General features: G+C 32.7%; 1 protein-coding gene across 4 annotated transcripts in view; it reads right to left on the reverse strand.

Moving 5' to 3' along the window:
• The window catches only part of CSMD3 (CUB and Sushi multiple domains 3), a 1,211,731-nt gene that overhangs the window by 686,367 nt on the left and 498,473 nt on the right, over positions 1 to 26,891 (reverse strand). For all 4 annotated transcript variants that reach the window (XM_054518783.2, XM_063726791.1, XM_063726792.1 and 1 more), the window contains one exon: positions 17,000 to 17,124. In XM_054518783.2, the coding sequence (XP_054374758.2) occupies positions 17,000 to 17,124 (125 nt within the window). The remainder of the gene's footprint in view (positions 1 to 16,999; positions 17,125 to 26,891) is intronic.

The raw sequence follows: 26,891 nt of genomic DNA on the forward strand, positions 1-26,891 counted from the left end.
CTGATTCATTATTTATGAGGACCCTGAAGGTGGTTATCCTATGATAATAAGAGCAATTGGATTAGAAAAGGTGTTATAAAGTTAGTCTCTGATTTATTAGCTGAAGTGATCAATGATGCCACCTCAGTTCTGGAAGGCACTGATGCCACCTCAGTTCTGACCTTAAGGTCAGCCTCAACTTACTGGCCAGGGTTGTTATAGATGATAGAATTGCCCTAGATTTTCATCCTGTGAGCCAAGGCAATTGTTAATGCATCCTAAAGTATCTAGATTAAAGATCTGGGACAAGTGCAAAGAACAATATAAAAACCAAAGGAAAAAGCCACCTGCCTCTCTAAAGTAGACATTGATGTTGATGTAATTTGTTCTGCAAGTTGAGTCTGGGTGCCTAGTGATTGGCCTCATTCTGCAGTTAGGATTCCTGTTGATAATGATCTTAATTAAATGTTGTATGATAAAAATGGAATGGATTTGGTTCCAGCCTCTGGCATTCAGATTAATCAAAGTATCTGACTAATGGGAATTCTCATAAGAAAATGCATCAGAAAGTTTAGACTGAAGAGAAATAACAAAATAAAGATATATGGTAGACAGTGCCCTTAGCTTATGATGTTTTGGGAAAGGCTACAATGTGAATAACATTTCAGTTTCAGTTACCTCTATCATAGTTCTTAACATAGTCAGCCTTATGTTCATTTTGTTTAATTGGTCACAAATCAATTCATCAGAGAAACAGATTTTTATTAAACACATATTCTGTGGAAATATATATATACCAAAAGTCAATATGTTATGGACGTTAGGGGTGGGTATTGTTAGGAGGCAATCCTCCATGTGTTTCTTGTGGTTGTGCACATCTTTCAAGCAAAGGCATTGACTGCTTTTGTTCTGGAATATCTTTTTAAGGTTGTTCATATGTCAAACAGCACTGGAATTCAGGGACAGTTGTTCTTTCCAAAGCAAAACACAAATTTATTTTACAATTTTGGAAGATGGAGATAGTGTCTCCCTCCAGAGCGAAGATGTGGGCAATGCTTACCACCAATTATAAAAGATTTGAACTCTTTATGGCCAAGGTTTCTTTCTTATAATGCAACTTACTATACATGAGAATCTGATACTTGGTCCTATCCATGTGCCTCTTTGGGAACTGGGGCTCAGCAAAGTGGCATCAATGCTGATATTCTAGCTACTACTTTTGTTGTGAGTAGCAAACTATCCTTCGTCTCTGACCTACAAATCTTTGGACTTCTGCTAGCATCTGTGAAAATGTGGCAAGCTGTATGGACTGAATGTTTGCATTCCTCCTAAATTCATATGTTGATGTCAAATACCCAATGTGATAGCATGAATGGTGCGAGTTTTTGGGAGGTAATTAGATCATGAGGGTGAGCTCACATGAATGAGATTCATGCTTTTAAAAGGCCAGAGAACTAGCTCTGCCTCTTTTTACTATGTGAATATATAAAAAGAAGTCAGCTGTCTGCAACTTAGAAAAGGGGCCTCAATGCAATCCAACCATGCTGGCATTCTGATCTCAAACTTCCAGCCTCCAGAACTGTGAGAAATAAACATTTCCTCTTTAAGACATCGAATCTATGGCAATTTAGCATAGCACTCCAACTAAGACACAGCGAGTCTTAGTTGCAAGTCTGGTAAAATCTCAGACCCTCACAGTTCTAGATACATACCTCTAACAATCCTATGAAGTATTCATGGAGTTCACAAGGCCGAAACAGAATGACTACTGTTTATATCACTAGAACCCCCATCAGGCAGTGCATCAAAAACTTCACCCCAAAAAACAACCCATATAACTTTTCACGGTTTCATGAAATTAAACCTCTATAAAAGCTGAGAACCCTCAACTTCTTCAAAAAAGCAAGCAAGCAACCAACCAACCAAAAAAAAACCTCTCTAATAATTGGAAAAGGAGACAACTGTCCTTTGTATTTCTTACCTATTTTTTTCTAGCCACTGTCAACAACTAGGGATAAGTATCACTTAAAGGTTTGGGCCAGTGCAATAAGGTAGGAAAATTACATGGCAGCAACACAGTTTAAGATTAAATATTAGATCTTCCTCTTCTCATAAATCTTTTTTTCACCTCACCTAAGGATTCCTCACTAGCTATCATCTCCCAAGGTTTCAGCCTCTTTCCATATTGCTCAATATTCCAATAACTTTAAAAAGTTTTCCACTGCTCCTCATCCCCTACATTCAAATTCTTTCACTGGGCAATCTTTTTGTTTGTCTTTAATCTTCCATATTATAACCATAGGGTTTGCACATTCAGATGTAAAACTGCCTTTTTCAAAGCTAGTTAATGTGTGAATGAATTGTAACCTCAAACCATCTAGGGTACGCTGCTGAATTATAATGAAGTATGTCAATGTGTATCATAATGTTTGACTACAAAGAAAATAAAAGATGAAACTGTGAATACTTACCTACCAAATAGTTACTTTTAAATTTGTGGAGAAACAACTGGTTTTAAAAAGGAAGGAAGAACTTTTCAAAGGAATGACTCAGAAAAGACAAATCAGAAAAGGGAAAAGTTAATTCAGGAAAATTGTTTAGACAAAATCCATAAGCACTGCTGAGTTAGGGTTTAGGTGGCACAGAAAAGAATAGTCCCTATCTAAGGAAGCCAAACATCTTATGTATGCTGGGACTGACAGTCTTATTTCCAAGTAATTTTATAAGAGCCATAAACTTCATGTGAACTTTTGAAAAGCTGAACTGAAATTCATCATATTCGTAGTTTGTATATACTGCACTCTTCAGTGTTCTGTGCTCTTTAATTCAGTACGGTATAGTGAAAACAACATAGACCTGGAAATCACACACATTTTGGGTTGAATCCCAGTTTCAGCACATATAAAAGCTGTGTTCTTTTGGGCAATTTACTTGACGTGTTTTCTCATCTATAAAATTATAACATTAATTATTTGTAGTCAGTACAGTTACTATTACAGAAAAGAAATTAAAGAAAAACTTAATATATGTTATAAATAAACACTAAAGGAGACTGAACTCAGGTCCTCTTAAGTCTGGGGTTCTTTTCACTAAAGGGGCATGTTGGGAGGAAATATTAACCATGGTCATATCTACCTATTTAGAACAGTATTTATGATTAGAACTAAGAAGAAATAAAGTTATCAAAAAAGTTCAGAGTCAATTTTTAGAGGCTCCAAAATGTCAGGTTAACAATTTTTGACTTGAATGGTATAGCAATGAATTACCTGCAGAACAGAAAAGTAATGTTTTAAAGTAAGCATATTCTATGATAGTAGTGATATGTAAATCAAATGTGAGAAGGAATGAACTGGAGATGAGAATAGTTAGATGATTATTGAAATAACACAGCCCACACCAGCATCATTCAAAATTTTCAGCTAGATGAGATTTTTTTGGTAGCTGTGTTACATACTACATTTCTACTTTTAATGATAAACAAAAAACATGATAATATTAGAGATTCTGGCAAGTTCTGTAGTTAAAGTAATACAGCAAATCATCTATTTGTCTGACTACCATTGAATACCTTTTCTACCAAATTTATTCATTATTAATATTCAAATATAACTTTAAGAAATATTAGTTTAACATATTTCATATTCCTAAATATTTTAGGCTTTAGACAGCCTGGCAATGATCTTAGAAGGGTATATCCTGTATTTAATATTCAATCTGGGTCATATGTGTATACATACATGTCTTTAAAATCATAGACCCTCAGTAAAGTCTCCATATTACAACTTCAGTTTCCTTAAATGTCTTTCTTTAAATAAGTTCTTTATGACTCTAGTCATTTAGCACTTGAAAGTAAGAGTGGCTTATATCTTTATAACTTTGTAGCTGCAATTCAATATCTGTTCTATAATTTGTTTGAAACTGCTCTCTTAAAATTCTAAATACACTCTCTGGCAATGTTCACTATTGTGTTTCTTCGTTATTGTAATTCTAAAATGAGCTGATCACATTCCTCCCAGGTTTTAACTTCATCAGACAATTTTGCCTTAATGAGGAAAAAAATAGGTTCACAATAGCCAGTATTGTGATTACTTCCTGTGACAGGAAATAGTAAACAGGGTAAACTTTTTGAAAAGTCAAATGTGGCCTTTGGTATTCACAGCCCAGAATAAATGCTACTATATATAATTAATAAATATTTTTATGGTCATAAAAATGAAGAAAATTGGAGTCATTTAATAAATACTTCACAAAAGTTTTTCTCAGCATGATCTTTATGATGTTTTATTGTTCTTTTTAAAATACTCTTAAACAGGCAGGAAAAATAATCTGTGTCCTCCTTGCATAATTTAGAAATAAACTTTAGCTAGAAGACAACAAAGTAAATACAAATAAAGGTAAGTGAGAAGATTTTCAGAAGTCATTTCTATAGTCTTAATGGAAAGCCATTTTTGCTTTATGTTTTTTATTTCTCTTAGAATTTAGTAGAAATATCTAGGAGATGTGAGACATATTAATGGTTAAAGTAACCATATTAGAACATCCAAAGTGTTTATTTTCAGAACAAATATATACTTGTAAATCCTACTAAATATGAATATTTATCATTCAAACATTGAAAGAAAAGTTTACCCAAAATCAAGCACACAAACATAAACTTTTATTAACTCCAAATTGGTTCAGAGCATCATTTTTTTAGATGAGAAACACAAGAAGTCATCCAAGATGTCTCCTTTTTCCTTGCCCCAAACTAAAAAAATATGTTCTGGTAAAATAACACTTAAAAAAATCTGTCATAAATATTGGCCTTAACAATGTAACAGAAGTGTAAAATTTTAAACACATATATTTTTTAAAAAATCAAATAATTGAAATAAGCCACTAAAGCAAATATTGCATAAGTTACATTATCAGTAGATAATAACATACAACAGTAAAGGGATGTATAGAAGCAATGAATATGTTGAAATGTTGATACTTTTGACAAACTGTAAAAAAAATTCATGCTTCATAAAGGCATATTTGGTTATTTAATTTTCTTCTCAAAATTATTTCGATGCTGCAAACCTACATTTGTTGCGTCTTATTTCCTTGGAATAAATAAGCTAAAGATGGCTAAAAAGGGACAGCAGGAGTGAAAATGAAGTGCAGTTCATTTAGTTCTGACCTCATTTCATTTCTTCCCAAGAAACACTTATCTCAGAAGTAAATCGGTGCCATTTCCAGCTGGTAATACATGATAAGTATGAAAATGAGTTCGTCTTTGAAATTTAACATGCAAATTTATATTACTTTCAGTATCTGGATTAAGTCCGGTTAGAAGAGGAAATGGTGAGCTGCTGCTTCAGCTCGGTGACCTCAGTGCATCAAACTTCCACTTTGCCACTCTGTAGAACAAGGATATGATATGTGTAATTAAATGTCCCAATCAGCCTGCCATTGAGTACATTACGGTTCATGAATAAGGGAGAGACTCCCTAAGAAAACAGAGTGTCATTTTAAGTTGTTTTCGGGATCCTCAGTGCAGTTAAATTGACCAATTTATCATAGAGAGAAATATATTAACTGAATTATCCTCTAGAGACTTTGATTTAATTAACCTAGGGTGGGAGTTAGGCATGGATTTTTCTTTTAAAAGCTCTCCAGGTGATTTTCACGTGCAGCCAGGGATGGGGATCACTGAGCTAAATGAAACCCTCAGGATAAGATCCTGTTTCTCAGTGGCTGCTTGGTGACCTCCCCCACCTCCCTATTCATAAAAATTTCAGTTTCATCCGATTTCATCACAGAACTGCTGGGTTTGTTTCTTCCTTCCTCAGATAACAGTACCTACTTTACAGAAAAAAATAGTAGAGGGTTCTGCCATTTGAGAATGATGACTTCTTCCATTTCCCCCTACAAAAACATTATACCTTCATCGGCTCCTTCCTCAGGGTCTTTCACCTCAAGGGACAGTATGTGTCAATTTTTATCCAAGGACAATGCTATCCCCTCTATTCTGAATCTCAGATTCTTAACCTCCTAGGGCTGTAATGTTACAATTGGCTCAGATCTCACCTGTATTTTCAACTTCTCTCAAGCATTGTATCTTTGTCCTCATTACTTCAGTCTCTCACATCTTAAAAACAATCTTTCCTCATTGCATGTCCTTTTCCGTCTACAAACCTAGCTCTTGCCTTTGCTTCAGAGGCAAGCTTCCACTTTTCACATAAAGCCTCAGTTTTTTTCACCTCATTATTCCTCAATTATTAGCCATGTGGCTTATACATCACTAATTCCAGTGAAAACGATTTTACCCAGGTCACTGGTTGCCTCTTGGTTGTTGAATTTAATTTATCTTCCTGACCATTTTGCAGCATTTCACAATGTTGATCACATCTGATTTATAAAATATCTCCTTGCCGTGGTATCATGACACCATTCTCTCTGGTTATCAGTCTTTGCTTCTAGCTGCTCCTATTTTAGTCTTTCACAGGCTCAACTTCATCCTCCTAACCCTCATATTGTTGTTCCCTCAATTCACTTCTGTTCCAACTCTTCTCTACATTTTCTTATCATTCACTTAATCTAAAGTCATATTACTTTTTACCTAAATTACTGAACTAGTCTTCAAACTGGATACAATTCTTAGTTTTGTCTCTCTCAAACCATAGGCCATCTTCTTTATTTTATATTTTATTTCATTCATTTACTTTAAAATGTCTCCAGCCTTATTAAGATACAATTGACAAAAAATGTATATATGATATTTTGATATTTGTCTACTTGTGAAAAATTAAATCAAGCTAATTAATATACCCATCACCTCACAGACTTTTGTGTGGCGAAAACATTTAAAATTTACTCTCTTAGTAATTGTCAAGCATGCAGTACATTACTACCAGCTATAGTCATCAGGCTCAACTTTTTTAGATTTCACATGTAAGTGAGATCATACAATATTTGTCTTTGTGCCTGGCTTATGTCACTTAGCAGACTGTCCTCCGGGTTCATCTATGTTGTCACATATAACATTTCCTTCTTTTTTCAGGCTGAATAGTATTCCATTGTGTGTGTGTATATATATGTGTGTGTGTGTGTGTGTGTATTTATGTGTAATGTATATATTTAATGTGTCATATATATTTAGTTGTTATGTATATATGTTATATATAATTATGTATTATATTATGTATATATTAGAATATATTTAGTTTATTGTCATGTATATAAAATATAATTATGTTATATATTATATATGTTATATAATATAACATATATACATTATATATAAAATAAATATAAGATACATCCATTATGTATAACATTATGAGAAGAAAATTAAATAACCAAATATATCTTTATGAAGCATGAATTTTTTCAAGTTTGTCAAAAGTATCAATATTTCAACATATTCATTGCTTTTATACCTTTCTTTCCTGTCGTATGTTATCATCTACTGATAATCTAATATGCAATATTTGCTTTAGTGGCTTATCTCAATTATTTGATTTTCTTGAAATCAAGGAGTTTTTTTTTATATATATATAACATAACATATATCCATTATATATAAAACAATGGATGATTCTTCATTCGGTCATCCATTGATGGATGACACTTAGGTTGATTACATATCTTGGCTACTGTGAATAATGCAGCAATGAATATGGGAATGTAGATATGTCTTGGACATACTACTTTCTTTTTTTTGGATAAATATCTAGTAGTGGGATTGCTGGATCATATGGTAGCTCTGTTTTTATTTTTTTCAGGAATCTGCATACTATTTTTCATAATGGCTGTACTAATTTACGTCCTTACTAACAGTATATACAGATTTTCTTTTCTCCATATCCTCACCAATACTTAATCTCTTATATTTTTGATGATAGGCAACCTAACAGATGTGAGATGATACCGTTTCAATTAATGGTACTGGGAAAACTGCATATCCACATGTAGAAGAAGAAAATTGGACCTTTATTTAATATCTTATACAGGAATGAATTTCAAATGGATTAAATAGTTAAATAAAGACCTGAAAGTATAAAACTATTAAAAAAACATAGGGAAAACTAATGTCTCTCTGACATTAGTGTGGCAGCGATTTCCTGTATATGACCCCAAAAGCATAGGCAACAAAAGCAAAAATAGACAAATGGCATTGCATCAAACTAAAGAGCTTCTGCACGGCAAAGGAAGCAATCAACAGGGTGAAGAGACAACATATGAAGTAAGAGAAATTATTTGTAAACCATATACCTGAATAAGGGCCTTATGTCCAAAATATATGAGGAATTAAAACATCTTAATGGCAAGAAAACAACTCAATTAAGAATGGACAAATGATTGAGTAGACATTTCTCAAAAGAAGACATACAAATGGCCAACAGATATATGGAAAAAAAATGTTTATACTCCATTTTCTAAAACATAATGGTCCCTAATATTTTAAGCCTTTGCCCACAGGGCTCCGTCAATCTGGTGTAATCTGCATATCCACCATTGTTCTCATCATTAGCCTTGTTTACTGCATCTTCAGGGTTCAACTCAGGTACTTTTTTCTGTGGACGCCTTCCTTAACAATCCCTAGTACTCTAGAGCAGTGGTCCCCAACCTTTTAGGCACCAGGGACTGGTTTGGTGGAAGATAATTCTTCCACGGACTCGGGGGAGGAGTGGTATGGTTTCAGGATGATTCAAGCACATTATATTTATCATTAGATTCTCATAAGGAGCATGCAACCTAGATCCCTCACATGCACAGTTCACAACAGGGTTCACGCTCCTATGACAATCTAATGCTGCTGCTAAACTGACAGGAGGTGGAGCTCAAACGGTAATGCCCACTTGCCCGCTGTTCACCTCCTGCTGTGTGAGCCTGGTTCCTTACAGTCCACAGACCACAACAGGTCTGTGCTGGGAGGCTTAGAGGAGCACTCTTTTTTTGTATAGCTCTTAGCATAGAATTTACAATAAACTATTGTAATTATATATTAACTTTTAAAACTCTTGGCGCCCACCCTTGAGAGTAAATTCATTGCAGGTAGAGATTTTTCCGATCCTCAATAAGTTTATGCTCCTCCACATTTCACTCACCCCTCTCCCTCTGTTTTTTTTTTTTTTTTTTTTTTTTTCTCCTCTCTCTCTCTCCTTTCTGTGTCTCTCCCTCTATGGTTCCTTTCATCACCCTGTGGCTTTATATGTAGTTCTCTCTATCTTTAATGTCTTACATTTTTCAATCGCTATGTCTGTCTTTCTGTCTGTCCTTTTTGAATCCCTGCTTATCCTTTCCTATAAATATTTTTGTACTCTTCTAGGCAGAGTGGTTCCTTAATCTTCTTTGAACTGAATGCACCATATTCATTTTTCTGCAGTAGCTCTTACTGTGATATATAGTAATGCATACTTTTTCATTGCTGTTTTTCCCACTGGAGTAGCCCATTGATCTCTTTGAGGAGAAAAATTCATCTCTTCCCTCCTCTTACCTAATAATTACCACAAAATATCAATGTTATTAAATAAACAAATGAATGATTTCCAAAATAAGGGAATAATATATAATAATGATAACCTCAGAGATAAAATGACTAAGTGGTATTTTCATGTCCAATGAAATTTATTTCCCAAAGGGTAATACTATCATTTCTGTCTTCTTTCTTTCCTTTGTTTTGAATTGTCTTTATGACAAATATTGACTGTGCAACCATGCCTCTGTTGCTTTAGGGATGTTCTCTGGTTGTTTAATTTTGAATGTACTGTGTTTTCAATGAGATCATACGTTTCTTAAGGGCATAATTTGTTCAGTTCTGTTCTGTACTTCTTACATTGTATCTAGTATAGTGGCAAACAAAACACTAATTCATTCAAATATTAGTGAGTATCTGCCATGTGCCAGGCATTGCTATTTGTTTGGGATGTTGACACTATTTACCTAGCTCCACAAAAATTACTATAAGACAAACTAAGAAGAAGAATATACTTCATTTCTTAATATGAGGAAAGGTCTGCCAAAATGTCATAAATTCTGAAGGTTCATATCAAGCAGAAGACCAGTGACTTTTACAACTTCAAATAAATTCAATTTAAAGGGTAAAAGTTTATCTCTTTCTCATCAATAATGTCTGTATATATTCTGCCTATGCCTTTTGTTTCCTCTTGTTCCCAGGTTTCATCATTTTTCTCTTTCCTATTGCTTCTTTCACTTTGCATGGTACAATTATACATTTTAAGTGCATATACATAGCATCAGACATTCTAAAGTTTACAGTGTGATCATTGTTATCTATAAACCCTCCTTCCCATAGCTAGCCCAGCTATTATTTTGAAACAAAGTGAGATTTTACTGTGGAGAAGCTAAATAAGGGAATCCTAACTGTAGTATATTTAAGTTTTCCAACTTTTTATGTGATCAGAATTAGTGGAAAGGCTACTAAGTCATCACAGATCTTCAAGATGCTTTTTGCTAGTAGCACATATTTTCAGCAAATACAGGAAATAAGTTTTTCTACATCACAGGGGAATTTTAAGAGATTTCATAAGTTTACTATGAACACAAAAAGTTATTCTATTTTAATAATTTTTCAACATTTCCTTTTATATAGGTAGCTTCTCCTCCAAAATTGCAATTCCTGTGCTGATTTTATTAGCTTTTCATTTGTTCATCCTTGCATTAAGACATTACATTTCAGATTTTTTTCGGTGCTTGGTTTTTTAGTTTAGCGAAAGCATTCACTCCTAATATGCTTATTGCAGTTTTTTTTTCCTTGGTTATTTGTTGTTTGGGCATGATGTAGCTCATTTTATCCCCATTAAATTTCAAATTTTTAGGCTTTTAAATTATATTAGCTAAAAGTTAAAGAGTTGTTTTCTTTTGTATTTTTCTCTCCCAAAATTTAGAATTGTTACTAATACATTTTAAGAATTAAAATATTTATTTCCCATTTGAAAACTCTTAAAAATATCTTAGTGTATAGCAGTTTCAACAATGACATTATAATCACCTTTATTTTTCTAAAGATACATTGTTTAAACTCAACATATTAAAAGGGTGCATTTCATAACAAAAATGCATGAAGACAAATAATCTTTTACCTTTATACAAAGGTAGATTTTAATGGTAAATAAAGCATAAAAGATCTGCAGAATCTAAATTGCTTTGAAGCAGTTTTACGATCAATAGCCATCATTTTGGCACTGAACAAATCTGAAACCTGTCTTTTTTAAATATCCAAAACATAATGCAATAAAAATAATATTTCATTAGCAAGAGGTTATTAAAATTTTTAAAAATGATTATTGCTTGCGTGTTTCAGGAACTGAGACAAATTCTCGGCATTCAAAGGTAAAGAAGAATATTGAACTAAAAATATCCTTAACATGTTTCAATAGAGAAGCAGTCAATACACTTCAGAATATTTAGAATTTGCAACTGAAAGGAGTCCATACAATCCCTCATCAACTTACAAATAATCCGTCATCAACTTACTAATAAGTAAATTGACGTTCAGAAGATATTAAGCAAATGAGCAAGGTTATACTCCAAGAAAATGATGAGTTGGAAAGAAAATGTTCTCTTTGATATCTGTGGAGATTTTCCTGCTATGTACCAAAACTGAATCAAGATTTGTTCATTATATGCATATTTTTATAATAATCTGAGAGCTAGGCAAAATGTATAGAATGTATTTCTAAACAATTGTTGGAAGGGCACCTTTGAAATGCGAAATTTCTAATTGTTCAGGTAGTTTTGAATTTTAAGTAATCTATTTTCTACTAAGTTGTCTATAAATGCATCACTATTAATCTCCATCAAATAACATGTAAATGATATCGTTAAAACCTGTTAATTGTTAGAGCTTAGTAAGGCTTGTTTTTTAATCAAAATTGTTTAATAAAGCTTCAAACTATGGCTTTTAGAAAAAAAATACTAAGAAATATGAATGTGTGATAAACTTCAATATCTACACCATCTGCCTATCTACTTCACCATATGTCACTCTATTAATTGCTAATATCATCCTTATTATGCATCATTTCATCTGTAAGATTATTCCACAAAACTAAGAAGGCGTCAACAACTACAGAAAAACACCTGCTATATGCATTTCTGGCTGATAAATTTCAGCAGGTTCTGATTTGCTCTTGGGCAAAATTTTCTAATTACTTTTGCATAACAGGAAGCCTACTAGAGCAACTTTCTCTAGTTGCAATGATCTTATTACTACCTTCTCAAACTGCTTGTTACAATTAATTAAATCTTCCTATAATATTTCTTAAACTATTATTTAGCAGCTACTATATGTATAAAAATATGGGTGCAGTGGGTCACTGAGCTAAACACTGAGAAGAGGAATAATATATAAGAGGGAATTTGCAACATATGTAAAATAATTTTGAAAAAGTTAAGACCCTGAGCTTTTAATAAATATGAGTTAGTGAGGGTCGCAGCTCTTAGGTTTGACCAGTAGTTGTCTATCATATAACCTGTACACCCATTTTTTCCATTGTTTATAAAGAAAGGAATTGAACCTCATTTAGATTGTTTTATTCTATCAACAGTAATGGATGGGTAGACCACATTGATAACTGTCCTCTTTGGCAACAGCTGAAACAGATCCATTCAAAATTCAAACACTTTAGAGGCACTGATTATTTTGTGCTTTTTGAGGTGGTTTTTGTTGAAGAAGCAAGTCTACTGTCCATGAAATGATTAGGGAGCATTGCCAAACAAAATAAAATTAAATGCTATATTGTGTGGTAATGACAGTAATTGTAAAGTAATTTTAAAGATGAGGAGATAAGGGAAAATTGAAATAGGAAAGAATTTTTGGAGGAGGTGAAAACTGAACAAGACCTTGAGAGGTTGGCTTGGTCATTCAGGAACAGGCTAGACGTATATGAATATCTAGGTGGCAATTCTGTTTATTATTGAGACATTGGGATAAACTTTTGGTACGAGTTAAAAAAAAAAGTTGCATAAAGCCAAATCATGGGTGATTTTGGAAATCAAAAGAGTTAACAATCAGCAACATCAGCAACTGCTGCAGCAACACCACACCCACCACCACCACATTGTCTCCATCCATAAAGCGAGACTTTAATGGGATTAGTCTGTCGGTAACATGTAGGATAAATTGTACTCTAAATGAAAATAAAAGTGATAGTTGCCGTATTGGAATTGTAGAATAGTGACAATGGGAATGGAAGTTTAGGAGTGCTTCTAGACATATTTCAAACCAGGAGATACATAAGATAACCTCTCTAATTTTATCTCACTCTATATCCTTTCATATAACTGACCAAACTGATTCCCCAGATGTGTCAATTCACATTGTGATTGCCCATGATACATTCTCTACATTTGAAATGACTTTCACATCCATCTTCCTCTGCCTGTATCCACAATAATTTCCAAGTTCTGCCCACATATTATTTTCTCCATCTCAACGGCCATTTCCAAACATGGAAATAATCTTCCTCATCTGAATTTTGCAGAGGCTTGCACTAACTTGTAAACAAAAGTCTATTATATATTATCTAGTTTTTGTGTTTATGCCTTATAAATCAATACAAAATAATAAAAATAATTTTATACTCTATATCACATAAGGTATATAACCTAGAATACCTACTCATGTTCATAAGTGTTTGTTGAATGAATAAAAATAAATTGATCAGTACAACAATAAATGAATAATAACAATTTCATGATTTTTGAATAAAGAAATTAAAAGGTGATGTCATGATTTTATGGTTGTTTTTAGTATTTTCCCATTTCATTGTCTTCTTTTCTCATCCTCCCTTAATTACCGATTTCATTAATCCCATGAGTGGTTTTTGCCCTTGTAACTTAACGGACTTTGATTACTTGGTACCATCCTAATAAACAGATTAAAATTTGCCATTTTTTCTTCAGTCTATTATTAATAACTATTTTAAATGTTTCCGCATTATCAAAATTATCCATGCTCAACCACATACTGTTTCTTTACGTATCAGGAAGGTCTAAAATGAACATTCTACACATCTTCAACACATAAGGCTACTTTTTGCAAAAGCTCCAGCTTTTGGATATCTACTGCATATCCAACAAAGGAATAATTGTTTTCACCACTGTAAACTGGCAAATACTTTGTATACATAACCCATCTATGGAATAAGAATTGTCCCTGTTTGTGTAAAAAATATTAATATTAATTTATAAACTGCTCTTTTAATTCACAATTTGCTGTCTGTGTGAACTTTTAATCCCTTTAAAAATCACCATTTCTTGATTGCTCAACCATGCAATACACAGACAGAAGCTATTAATAATCTCTCAAAGGTGCAGTGCACTGATACTGCAATTTATGCTGTTGTGTGGAAAAAAGCATATTTATTCTGTCCAAGAACCCATGAGACATGAGAACTACTCTTTGTTCAGACTCACAGTAGTCATTTTAAAACTTCAATTACTATTTCAGCATGTTCCCTCCATTACTGTTTCCACTACCACAGCCAGTAATTTCTAGCAACAAAATGGACTTTGTAAACCATACACATATGTGCCTTGCATGCAATGAGCAAATGCAGCTATGTCTAATATCTGCAGAATAAAATGTAAATTTAAATGAAATAATATCAACATATGAATTTTGAACATGTGCTTTTTTTATACTTCCTATATCATAATTGTTGAATATGAATATACATGTTATATATATAACATCATAATGTATCTTGCAATCTAAAAAGTCCAATCATACATTAATGTTCAACAAATAGTTCTTGAAATTCAAGTCAGTACAGAGCTGCTCTTTGTGCCATGGGGTTTATAAAAAATAACAATGTAATATAGCACCTTACTTTTGCCTTGCAATCATAAGTATGATTCATCTTTTTAATCAAAATGAGAGTCTTGAATAAAAAACCATGCTTTGTAGTCTCAATCTTACTTTATGTAGATCTTAAATTCCATGATCTGGCTATAACTTCTGGTGTGAGATTTTGTTCCTACATTAACATTAATCTCCTTTTCTTGAATCTGTCATCTATTTTCACATCCATTTTTGCTAACAAAAATGCACATATCTAATTTATGTGACACTGAAGTAGGATATTTGGAACATATCATTTTGAAGCCATGATGTTCACTATATTGCTCTTTATGGCTATAATTTCATCTTGAGTGAAGGACACAAGAAATCAGCCTCATACATTTTACTGTTCTATTTATTGCCATGACATTCATGAAAGTAACCCTTACAAAATGTATTATTCATTACACACTTTATAAGAAAATAGGAGATACTGTATGCTTCTTTCTAAGCTATAAAAAAGTGTGTTTTTCTCGTATCATAGGAATACTTGAATTTTATAGACAATGTTTTTTGGGTGTAAACTGACCAAGTTTCTTTATATGTTTGGCAGCTATACTATTTAAAGAGAAGAAGAGCTAGAGAGAACTCGAGTACAGAGACACAGAAAAATGCAGAAACATCATTATTAAAAATAATAACCACCAGAACAACAAACAAGCAATCAGAAATGCCAGTACGACATGATGAGGTGTTCATTTTCAAACACAGTTTTACAAAGTTTAGAAAGAAGGAGCCTTATTTAATTTATGTGGAAATAGTTCATCTGAGGAAAGGTGATGCTGTGCTAGCTAGGATAAAGGAGGGGGGAAAGATTAGTTTTCATGATTAACAGTTAAATTGACACTTACCAGTTTAATTAATTAAATAATTTGTATGTTTGTTCCTACAAGTGGTCACAAGCAGTTAAAGAAGAGAAAAAGGTAAGCAAGTGGAATAGATGGCAAAGAAACAGTCGGAAGGTGAAAAAGGAGTATAATAATATAGATATAACATCATTTAATTATATTCATATTTTTAAAGATTTATCTCAATGAGATAATAGTTCTTACTATACTCTGTCACAAGTCAGTGACAGATATTTACATTTGAGGTGTAGATTTTAATTCTACTGGCAGGAATTATTTGAAATCAGACTGACCTGAATGATATGGTTCTTGCAAACCTTGATGCTTATGTCTAATGATATTGGCATATCTGTTAGTTTTTTTAGTATTTAAAGATGATGATATTTACACTATGGGTAGTCAAATTGACTTATAATCAGGTGTTTTTCACTGTGAATTACTTACTAAAACTCAACTACAAAGTCAGATGATTTTAATACATTTGAACTCCCACATTAAAAATAAAAAGGTACCCCAGTTGGTTGTGTTAGTGCCTTTCTTTATTTTCTAAGTAGCTGTACAAAATGTCACTTGCCTTTCATAATATTTTCTTCTATATTTAAAATTGTCCTCAATGAGTTTTGTCCAGTCAATATTTTGCCATATATATATATATGCACACACACACACACACACATACTGGTATTTATATATATATGTACACACATACGCACACACACACCCACACACCCACACACACACACACATATATACCTCCAGTAATTCAAGATGATATATATATATATATGTTTATCTTACATATATATACACACATGCAGATAATATAAGATATATATTTATATCTTATTTGGAATTAGTGATAATGAGACATATAAAGCCAGAGAACTAAACGGTTTGTTCTAGATTAAATTAACTAACTGTAGAACCTGTGCTCTACCTTGACTGCTACCAAGTATTGTAGACATGGACACATAAGCAATTCAAATGGCAAACTATGCAAGTGGAGAAGAAATTACGGCTTTAAAATATCTGTATCATTGCTTATACAGACAAGGTAATTGTGATTTTCAAAAAATGCCGACAATGTTTCCAGAGTCTTGTATTACATACTTTATGCTTCAGTCTATGTTGTATGATTATTAGATTGGAAATTCCTTGGGAACCTAATAGAGTGATTCACATTTTGCAGATTTTCTATAAATATCAATAAATATATGAGCACAATCTTTCCTTAAAGATTATATTACAATTCAAATACTTAATTGCAACTTAATTACAATGAAATAAAGGTTAAACTATTAAAATGTGTTCAGAGGGCATTATTGTAAAACATTACCTTTACACACAGGCCTGTGATCACTCCAAGCGGCAAAAACTTCAGCTATCCGTTGACAGGTGATGCTCTTTGCGCCCTGTAGGACATAATCTTCATCACAAGAGAACTGCACAGTTGATCCAAGGCTAAAGTTAAATAAAAGAGAAAAAATATGATAAGAAAGATGCAACATAATAACTAGGCTTCATTTCTGCTGGTAATATCCAATAGGTCAAATATGTACTATAGTGAAAAAAGTATTTTTCACATATGTGAAAGTATGAGTTGTAGAAATGTAAAGCTGTCATCAAATTTAATCATCTTGTTAATAGATGTAGAATGAAGGCCAAATAATTCGCTAAGTTTACCATGCTAAGTAGGTGGTAAATGTGAATCAAAATGTGGCTATTCTGACTTGAATTCCAGTACAGTGCTTGTGTTCATACCATATTACAGTGTGTTTCTGGCATGTATTTACATGTGTATGTTTGTAGATGTGTCTCTACATGTGCATGCATTTAGACATGCATTTGTGTCCATATACATGCATTTAATGTATTTAGAGATGCAAAATTGTACTGATTGATTTTCATATGGCGTTTTTTCTAAAAAATATTTTAAATTTTTGTGGGTACATAATAGGTGTATATCTGTATGGGGTACCTAAGATGTTTTCATGAAGTCATGCAATATGAAATAATCAGGGAGAATGAGGTATTTATCCCCCTCATGAATTTATCCTTTGTGTTACAAAAAATACGATTACATTCTTTTGGTTATTTTGAACTATATGATTAAGTTATTATTGACTATAGCTATCTTGTCATGCTATCAAATAGTAGGTCTTTTTCATTCTTTCTATTTCTTTTTCTACCCATTAACCATACCCCTCTGCCTCCTAGCCGACTCCCCACCCCCCACTATCCTTCCCAGCCTCTGGTAACCATTATTCCAATCTCTATGTCCATAAGTTCAATTGTTTTGATTTTTAGATCCCTCAGATAAGTGAGAACATGTGATGTTTGTCTTTCTGTGCCTGGCTCAATTCGCTTAACAATCTCCAGTTCCACCCATGTTGTTGCAAATGACAGGGTTCCATACATTTTATGGCTAAATAGTCCCTTAACATGGCATAAAAAGTCCTACATGTCGTCTCTCACTCATTGTGACACCCGATCAGCATCTCTAGAAGTTAATCCATATAACCAAAGAGAGATTATATTTACAGTCTTCTTAGACCTCATCATGACTCCAAGTTTTATTTAGACTACTCTTAGAGCTTGAGCAACCTTAAAAGTTTATATAACGGTCAATTATCTGCCTTTTCCTTCTTTCTCATCTCAATAAAGGAAAACTCCATTCTTCAAGTTGCTAAGGCCAAAAACCTTACAGTTATTCTTAACTCATCTTTTTGTCTTGCATTTCACAACCACTCCATCAGGAAAATCCTGTCAGCAACACATTAACAATCCAGAATCTAACATTTTTCAGCCCTACAGTGTTAAGAGGAATCTGAGCCACAATTTCTCATTCATATGATTGCAACAGTCCTTCTTGTTATGTTGTTAGTTTTTCCTCTTTCTGTTCTTGCCTCCCTGCAATCTATTCTTAAATAGTATCCAGAGCAAACTTTTTAAAAGTTAGTTCAAATTATATCACTTTTGTACTTTCAAATTTCCCATCCCTGTTTCACTCAGAATAAAGGGATCACCTGTTTCACTCATAAGAAAGAGATTGCCCTTAAAATTGCTGATGTGATTTGGTCTCTGCTAATTTGCAGGATTAATTTCCTATGCTTTCTCTTTCCATCTCTGTTCTTTAGATTTATCGACTTACTTGCTCTGGCTTGAAGATATTAAGCATGTGCCTCCCTCAGGGTCTTTACACTTGCTGTTATATCAATCTGGAAAACCATTTCTTCAGAAGTCCTGTATCTCCCATTCTCAATTGTTCTGGTTTCTCCTCGCATGACATTTTATCCATAAGGCCCTCCCTTACTGCTCTGTGTAAAACAGCTACTCCTATTCCATTATCTTCTTCCATGTTATTTCCTATATACTATCTAATACACTGTTTATTTGTCTCTCTGCTTCCACTAAAAAAACCTCAAGTCTCTTATCTGTTTTGTTTCCCAACATGTCAAACATTTCTAAAAGTATTGTAAGTCTGTGTATAGATTTTTAAGAGTGATTAAAGCTATCTTTTGCAGATTTATTGGTTGCTAACATATAAGACTGTCTAATGCACTCAGATATGTCCTTATCCCTATAACTGGAAAAATATTCTTCGTCAGGATACCCTCAAGTTTAATTAAATTTTTATAATCCATGGCACCCACTATTTCCCATTACCTGCTGCATTTGCTGTGTTCAAGAAAGAGCAAGAAAAATACTAATGTGATTGGAGCACAGAAAATAAAGAGAGGGGTATGTGAAATTAAGTCAGGGAAGCAATTAGGGGTTGTGGCTAGATTGGTTACAACTTTGTAGGCCATGATAAGGATTTTGATCCTCATTCTGAGAGAATTGGGCAGTTGTTACAGGGGTTTAAGACAAGTGAATACTATGCTTTAAAATGAACTCATTGGTTTCTGAGTGAAGGATACAATTTAAGCAGCCAAAGATAGAAGCAAAGAGTTTAGTTAACAAGCTGTCACAGAAATCTGAGTTTTCATGGAGATGTTATGATGGCAACAAGTATTACAAAAGTAGTAGCTATAAACTAATGATGGTAAAAACTTTAGGGGATGGAGGAAGAAGGCCCAGTATAGGGCCAGGCCCATAGGATTCATTTAATTACTATTTTCTCACTAACATAATTAATTAATTATCTATCATGGTTACCATATTTGTCACAGATGATTATGATATTCTAGTTCTAACCAGGTTCTTCTTGCTAAAAGTAATAAATGACATCTTGTTTAAGTGATAGGAGAGTTTGAGCATGTTTCTTTTGATTATAGAAAATTAATTCACTTGGCTTGGAGTCAGGAAATTGATAATAATAATAATTGTTATTATTATAAAATAATAAATGTAACTGTTTTAATACTATACTAAAGATTACTAGTAATGGTCTCTGAAGCTTCTATACTTATTTTTCCCCTACAGATTAGCCATCTCAACATGTTCTTCTCCCCTTAATACACTGGGAAAAGTAGTTGAGGGTAGTGGTGAACAGTTTAAGCTACAGAATCACAGGTATCTCCTTTCAAATACTAACTCTGCCCTAAACTTCAGCTTTCTCGTCTGTTGTGATAAAGTAATGAAATATTATTTATAAACTACACAGTGTCTATCACATATCAAGCACTCAGTTATTTCCCTCAGTTAGATGAAAATGAAGTCCTCATAGTCTAGGGGTTCTTGTCTTTTAAAGTCATTTTGAGTATCTCTGTATTCCTCCATTTGTCCCAACTTTAAAATTTCATCTCATAATTATATTTAAGTTCTGGTGGGGGAAATTTATTTTTGTCCATTTATAAAGTTTATATTCTCACATCCCATATGTCCCTAACATGCACCTTATGTTCCAAATACCATTAACTGTAATTTACTTTTTCTCATACCTTTGGTCTTTCTACAATGTCTACTCTGCCAGGAATTCTCATTTTCCTCATTTAGCTTAATCATTATTAAGATTTGATTTTAATTTTAGCTTACACATGAAGCTCTTATTAATTTATCCATTAAGAATTAATTTATCCATTAAGAATATTTTCCTTTGGGAGGCCAAGGAGGGAGGATTACGAGGTCAGGAGATCAAGACTATCCTGGCTAACAAGGTGAGACCCCATCTCTACTAAAAATAAAAAAAAAAATTAGCCGGGAGTGTTGGCGGGCGCCTGTAGTCCCAGCTACTGGGGAGGCTGACGCAGGAGAATGGCGTGAACCCAGGAGGCGGAGCTTGCAGTGAGCCGAGATCGCGCCACTGCACTCGACAGAGGGAGACGCCGTCTCAAAAAAAAAAAAAAAAAAAAATGAAATATTTTCATCTCTTTGTCCATTGCTTTCCCATACCTCAGTAGAACAATTGCTACAATGATTTAGGGGCTTAAGTTAAGCTGGAGCATTAAGAGAGAGAAATAGTGTAAAGATAAAGAAGGTAGGAAGAAAGGAGCCTTCTCACCTAGATGAGAGGACCATTTTCTACCTTACTATTTTATCTTAGGTTAGCTTATAAGATGCCATCTAAATGCATCATATATGACATTTTGGCCACATGGCCCATGGATGTCCTCTGATTTAGATTTTCTAGGTCTGCTCTATACTTTAAAGGTTCTGTTTATGCTGCAGGAGGAGAGGGAATGGGATATTTTAAAATGAGGATTTAAATTTCTTTAAGCAGAATCCAAACTGCCAAGATGGCAAATATTTCTAATTACTCATTTGTATTGTATAAGCCATTAATTTCTTCCCCACTAATGAAGAAAAGCATCTATATCGGGCGTTTGGAAACATCTCCATCCAGGATCACAGCTACACTTCAACATATTCTAGACCAAAAATATAAAAGTGCAAAACAACACAGAGAGGACAGAAGTCCATGAAATAAGCAGCCTTTCCAGTAAAATCCAGGCTCAATAATCAGGAAATGGACATCTTAAACAAATGCACTGTGCTTTCGTTGTATTAACTGTTTTAATATTTGAGTCAAACTTAAGAAAAACTTACACTAAGTCTCATTAAATGTGTGTGTGTGTGTGAGCGTGTGTGTGTTTGTGTGTGTGTATGCATTCCTAGGAAAGTATTCAGTTACCATGAAATGACAAGGAGGACAAGCTGTATCCACTGAAATTGATCTGTCACCACAGAAGAGATGTCTGCCCTACCCAGCCAAATAAAACTTTCCACTTTAATAAGTTATTCATTCTGATATAACATTTCAAAACAAATGGCTGAGCACATTTTTAATTTGAAAGTACCAAGTCATAAGGCAAATGATATATAATGATACTGTTTGAAAAACTAGAGTTGACCTTCTCATGATTATGCTGGTCAATGTTTAAGTGCTGTCATCTTTTTAAAAATGATACTTATTTTGCAAAAATACCCTATAATACCAAAGCCGTCAGTAAGAGAAGATATGAGGTTTTTCAAAATACACAAATTTTTACCTATGTTGGCCCAAGATAGTGAATCTATAATTTTATTTACAATCAAATAGACAGGATATGAACAAATACAGAAATATGGAAGGACAGATAACAGTGCTTGGGTTGTAGAAGAGGATCTAAAAAGAAAACAAAGGAGGAATGAATCTTGACAGCATTACATCAAGAGTAAATTTGTCTGTACTTTTGTTGTTATTATTTTTTAGTCTATTTAAAAAGGTCTAGACAATTTCCTGACAGATGCAGAAATTTAACACTAAGTAGCAGATGCATATTTTTCAAAATTATCACTGTACAAATAGAAATTATCCAGGCATGATGGATGATCTAAAAATTAAAGTATCTGCAAACCATTTCTGTAGCAAAAAAATCAAAACACTAAATGTGAAGAAAATAACTATTACCAAAATGACCACAATAATGCTGATTTAATATCTTTAAAAGTCTAATTATTCTCTAAATGTCTTTAAACTAGCAATTTCAAAAATGAGTAACTGCACATTAGAATATCTAAGGTTATTTTACAATATGAGATTTTCTGTTTTAAAATTGTACAAGTATGTATTGCAGAAGTTTTTAAAAGTAAGATTAGCAAAAAAAAAAGTGAAAACCACTTAAGCTCTACACTGTTAAAGGTACTTTTGAGTCTAATTCCAAAATTCTAGTTCTTCTCAAATTCGAATTATTTCTTTCATCTTTCCTTCTTGTAAAATTGGAGCAAGTGAAGCTCCTTATAGAGGGGTCATTCCTCCAACTAGTTTGGGATTCAATCCACCCCGCCTTGTCATTACTTGTACTATTAATTATTCCTTCTTTCTCTTGAATATTCAACTCTCATTTTAAGCTGGTAGTAAAAGTGATGGTATTAATCTATTTATTTGTAAGTCATAAAAATTAAATGTTAAGAAACTTTATCCAAAGGGATGATAAATTACTTTACTTTCAAAATATTTTGTTTCTGACTCTAAGTTACATTGATAAGCTTTGTTAGATATTACAAAGTATTTCATCTCATACCAAAACTTTTCTTCAAAATATAATGAATACCATGTTTTTTTATACCTATTGCCTATTTCATTGACCTTATAAAATTAATGTCATTCTTTTGCAGAAATAATGTCATCCAAACCAAGACTATGTCCGATACAAACAGAATTCAATTCAGCATTCACACACCTTCGTATTTCTTTACACTGTTGATTATAATCAGTCTGGATATTGTTACTGGGTATCTTGCTTTGTGGAATGCTTAAGGTCACTCACTACCTCATTCAATATTTATGCCAACTACTGCCCTATTTAATAACCCCAAGCTTGGTCATTTGTGTACAATTTCAAGTATACTGGAAAGATAATAACGCTACCTGTCTTTGCCCCTCCAATTCTCGGCTTCAGATAAATTCTATCACTAGGAGTACATCCTTCTTCTTGTAGATTTACTTCCTCTACTTATATACTTCTATGAAACATAACATAGTATACTCAAAAATAGTGTAATTCCAAAAGAAGCAATATTCTGGAAAAAGGAAAAACCCCAAAAGAAATAGATTGTTCAGAGAGAAACACAAAAGCCCTAAGCAAGTGCATTAGTTAATATAGATTTTCATATGACAACAGCTAGCTAAATAGCTAACCAAGCTAAAAGCAAATGTCACAGAAAAAGTTATAATTTCAAACCTTCAAGAGAAAGCATACTGATTATTATCATAGAGTCCTTTTCGTTAACCTCCAAAATTAACTGTGGTGAACTCCTCAGAATCCTCAAAAATCCTTGCTATAATACCCAATAAGATTTCAAGATTTTAAATTTAGTACAACTATTAAAAATGTGAGAGCTGAAGATTTTATTTTTATTTTGATAATTCTTTTTATGGAGACTAAGAGATAAATACTTGTCACTATATGATGTTTTCATTCTGCTTTGCTTTATGTCTTATATATAACATTCACTAGGTCAGATTTTGTGTCTTAATTAAACAATTTTAATAGATCTTCAATTCTACATAAGCACAATACTTTTATACAACAAGTGAAGTATGGTACAGATCCATAACTGCGTTATAAAGTAAGAAAAGGCACATAGTAGGATAATGATATCCTTTGATAGAGAAAAGGCAATAAAATAAAGTGCTTTTGAAAGTTACTAGTAGAATGCATTAGAAAGTAACATGAAAACGTTCAGAAAAATTACAATATACATACACTTAAGTGGCAAAATATAATTTAATTAAAAGCTGAAATAATTTTTTTTCTGTGACAGAAATGTTTTTAAGACATGAGTTAAAATCATTTGAATATAATAAAGCTTTCAAATAGTATTAAATGAAGATCTATGGCATCATTTTTGTTGGTATGATCATAGGAAAGAAAGTGGTTAAGATTATAAATTAGAACTTGGTTATACAATCCCTTCAAATAAAAAAGTAAAATAAAATTAGTGTGAGAACTAATAAATGAAATAATTTAATGCTATATTGTTTAGTTTGGTAAGCTTCCTAATGATTTCCACAACATGCTATTTTGAAGTTCACATGTAGGCATATTCATACAATACGCCTCTTTAAGCCATAAGGCAAGGTTAACATCTCATTCTTGTGACATTAACTTTAACTGTTCCCATTGCTATATCACTCCCTGTGTTCTCATCCCTATACTACTATTAGACAGCAATAAACTAAATAATGTAATGAGGATAAATCTATTTGTATCTAATTTTTCCAGGCTTATATTATATTAAACTTTGATCTCTTAATAGTGGCAACACATTAATTATATTTTAAAAAGCCCCAGAAGACTGTGGCCCTACATTTAAGAACAGCTGTCAGAGAGAAATAAACCAGTTGGAGTAGCAGTTTAAATAGTTAAAGTCAAATCCACCTCAGAGTAGGGAAACATTATAGAGGCATACATGAACTGAGCTTTGTGATGCACAATGTTATAAATTATCCAAAATGATCAAGTTTATTTTTAATACTAATATAAATTATTAAAAGAATATTAAAAATTTATATTTGAATAGAGCATTCTAGTTTACAAAGTACTTTCCTTTATAAAATCCCATTTGATCTACTCCTGATGTTTTTACCAGTTAATGTCATAAAAATTCGCAAGAGTAACCCACAAGGCACTTTGTGAATGATATTTAAAGTGCAAAGACCAATATGCATAGCAACTACCTCATTGTCTGTGAACTGTTCAATCTTTTATACATTGGAAAGACCAGTTAGATTAAACATTGACTACCTATGTTTAATATTTACCCTTTGAATTCTATATGGAGGTGCTGACAAGGAATAATAAATTATTGCATATGTCAGTAATGTAAATTTAGAATATTAAGTTGCTATTGCCATATTAAGCCTATAATATAAAATCAACTTTTTCCACATTCAATTTATCAGTATTATAGTGCACTGAGAAAAATTTTGAGTAGAATAAATTAGGTTACCTTTAGATGAGTTACAGCTGTCATATTCCATGAATCAATTTCAATTAGCTTTTTAAAAAAATAAATCTGCCAAAGCAAACATACCTTAAATACTTCATCATGTTTTTTTATGTTGCTGTTCCTCTTTAATGAATAAAATGTGAACTTAGAAGGTAGGGGTATTTTGTTTTTAAATCATTTTCATTTAACATAATGACTAAGCTATAAAGCACTTCCTCTAATCATAAAGATTAAACTATCCTGATTTAAACAACTTTGCAATTAATGTCTCTTCTTGCATTAGAAATGCCTTTCCAACACTCTCTTCAATAAATGGTGCTGGGAAAACTGGATATCCATTACAGAGGAATGAAACTAGACCTTTATTTCTCACCATATAAAAAATCAACTCAAAATGGATTAAAGACTTAAATGTAAAATCCGAAACTATAAAACTACTAAAAAAAAAAAAAAAAAAACTTCGGGAAAATGTTCTAGGGAACTTGTCTAGGAAAAGATTATGTGGTTAAAACTTCAAAATCACAGGAAACAAAAAGAAAAATAGACAAATGGGACTACAGTAAACCAGAAAGCTTTCACATAGCAAAGGAAACAAGGTAAAAAGACAACCTGTTGAATAGGAGAAAATATTTACAAATTACTCCTCTGACAAAGGAGTAATATTCTGAATTTAAAAGGAAATCAAACAACTCAATAGCAAAAATATAAATAAACCCATAAAAGTGGGCAAAGGGTCTGAATTGACATTTCTTAAATGAAGACATACAAATGGCAAACACGTATATGAAAAATGTTCAGCATCACTAATCATCAGAGAAATGCAAATCAAAACCACAATGAGATATCATCTTACCACAGTTAGAAGGGCTATTACCATAAGGACCTAAAGTAAGAAATGCTGGTGAGGATACGGAGGAAAGGTAACTCTTACACACTGTTGGTGGAGATGTAAATTAGTACAGTCATTATGGGAGGCAGTATGAAAAGTTCTCAAAAAACTAAAAGTAGAACTACCATAAGAACCAGCAATCCCACCACTGGGTATTCACCCAAAGGAAAGGAAATCAGTCCTTTGGGATATCTGCATTCCCATGTTTACTGCAACACTATTCACTATAGCTAAGATATGAAATCAATCTAAGTGTCTATCAGCAGATGAATGGACAAATGTAGTGTGTATACACAATGGAATACTATTCAATCACAAAATGAATGAAATCCTATCATATGCAGCAACATGGATGGAACTTCAGATCATATTATTAAGTAAAATAAGCCAGGCACAGAAAGACAAAATATCACAAATTTTTATGCATATGTGCAAGCTAAAAATGTTCATCTCATAGACATAG

The sequence above is a fragment of the Pongo abelii genome, chromosome 7 (genome assembly GCF_028885655.2).
Source record: "Pongo abelii isolate AG06213 chromosome 7, NHGRI_mPonAbe1-v2.0_pri, whole genome shotgun sequence".
Taxonomy (NCBI): domain Eukaryota; kingdom Metazoa; phylum Chordata; class Mammalia; order Primates; family Hominidae; genus Pongo; species Pongo abelii.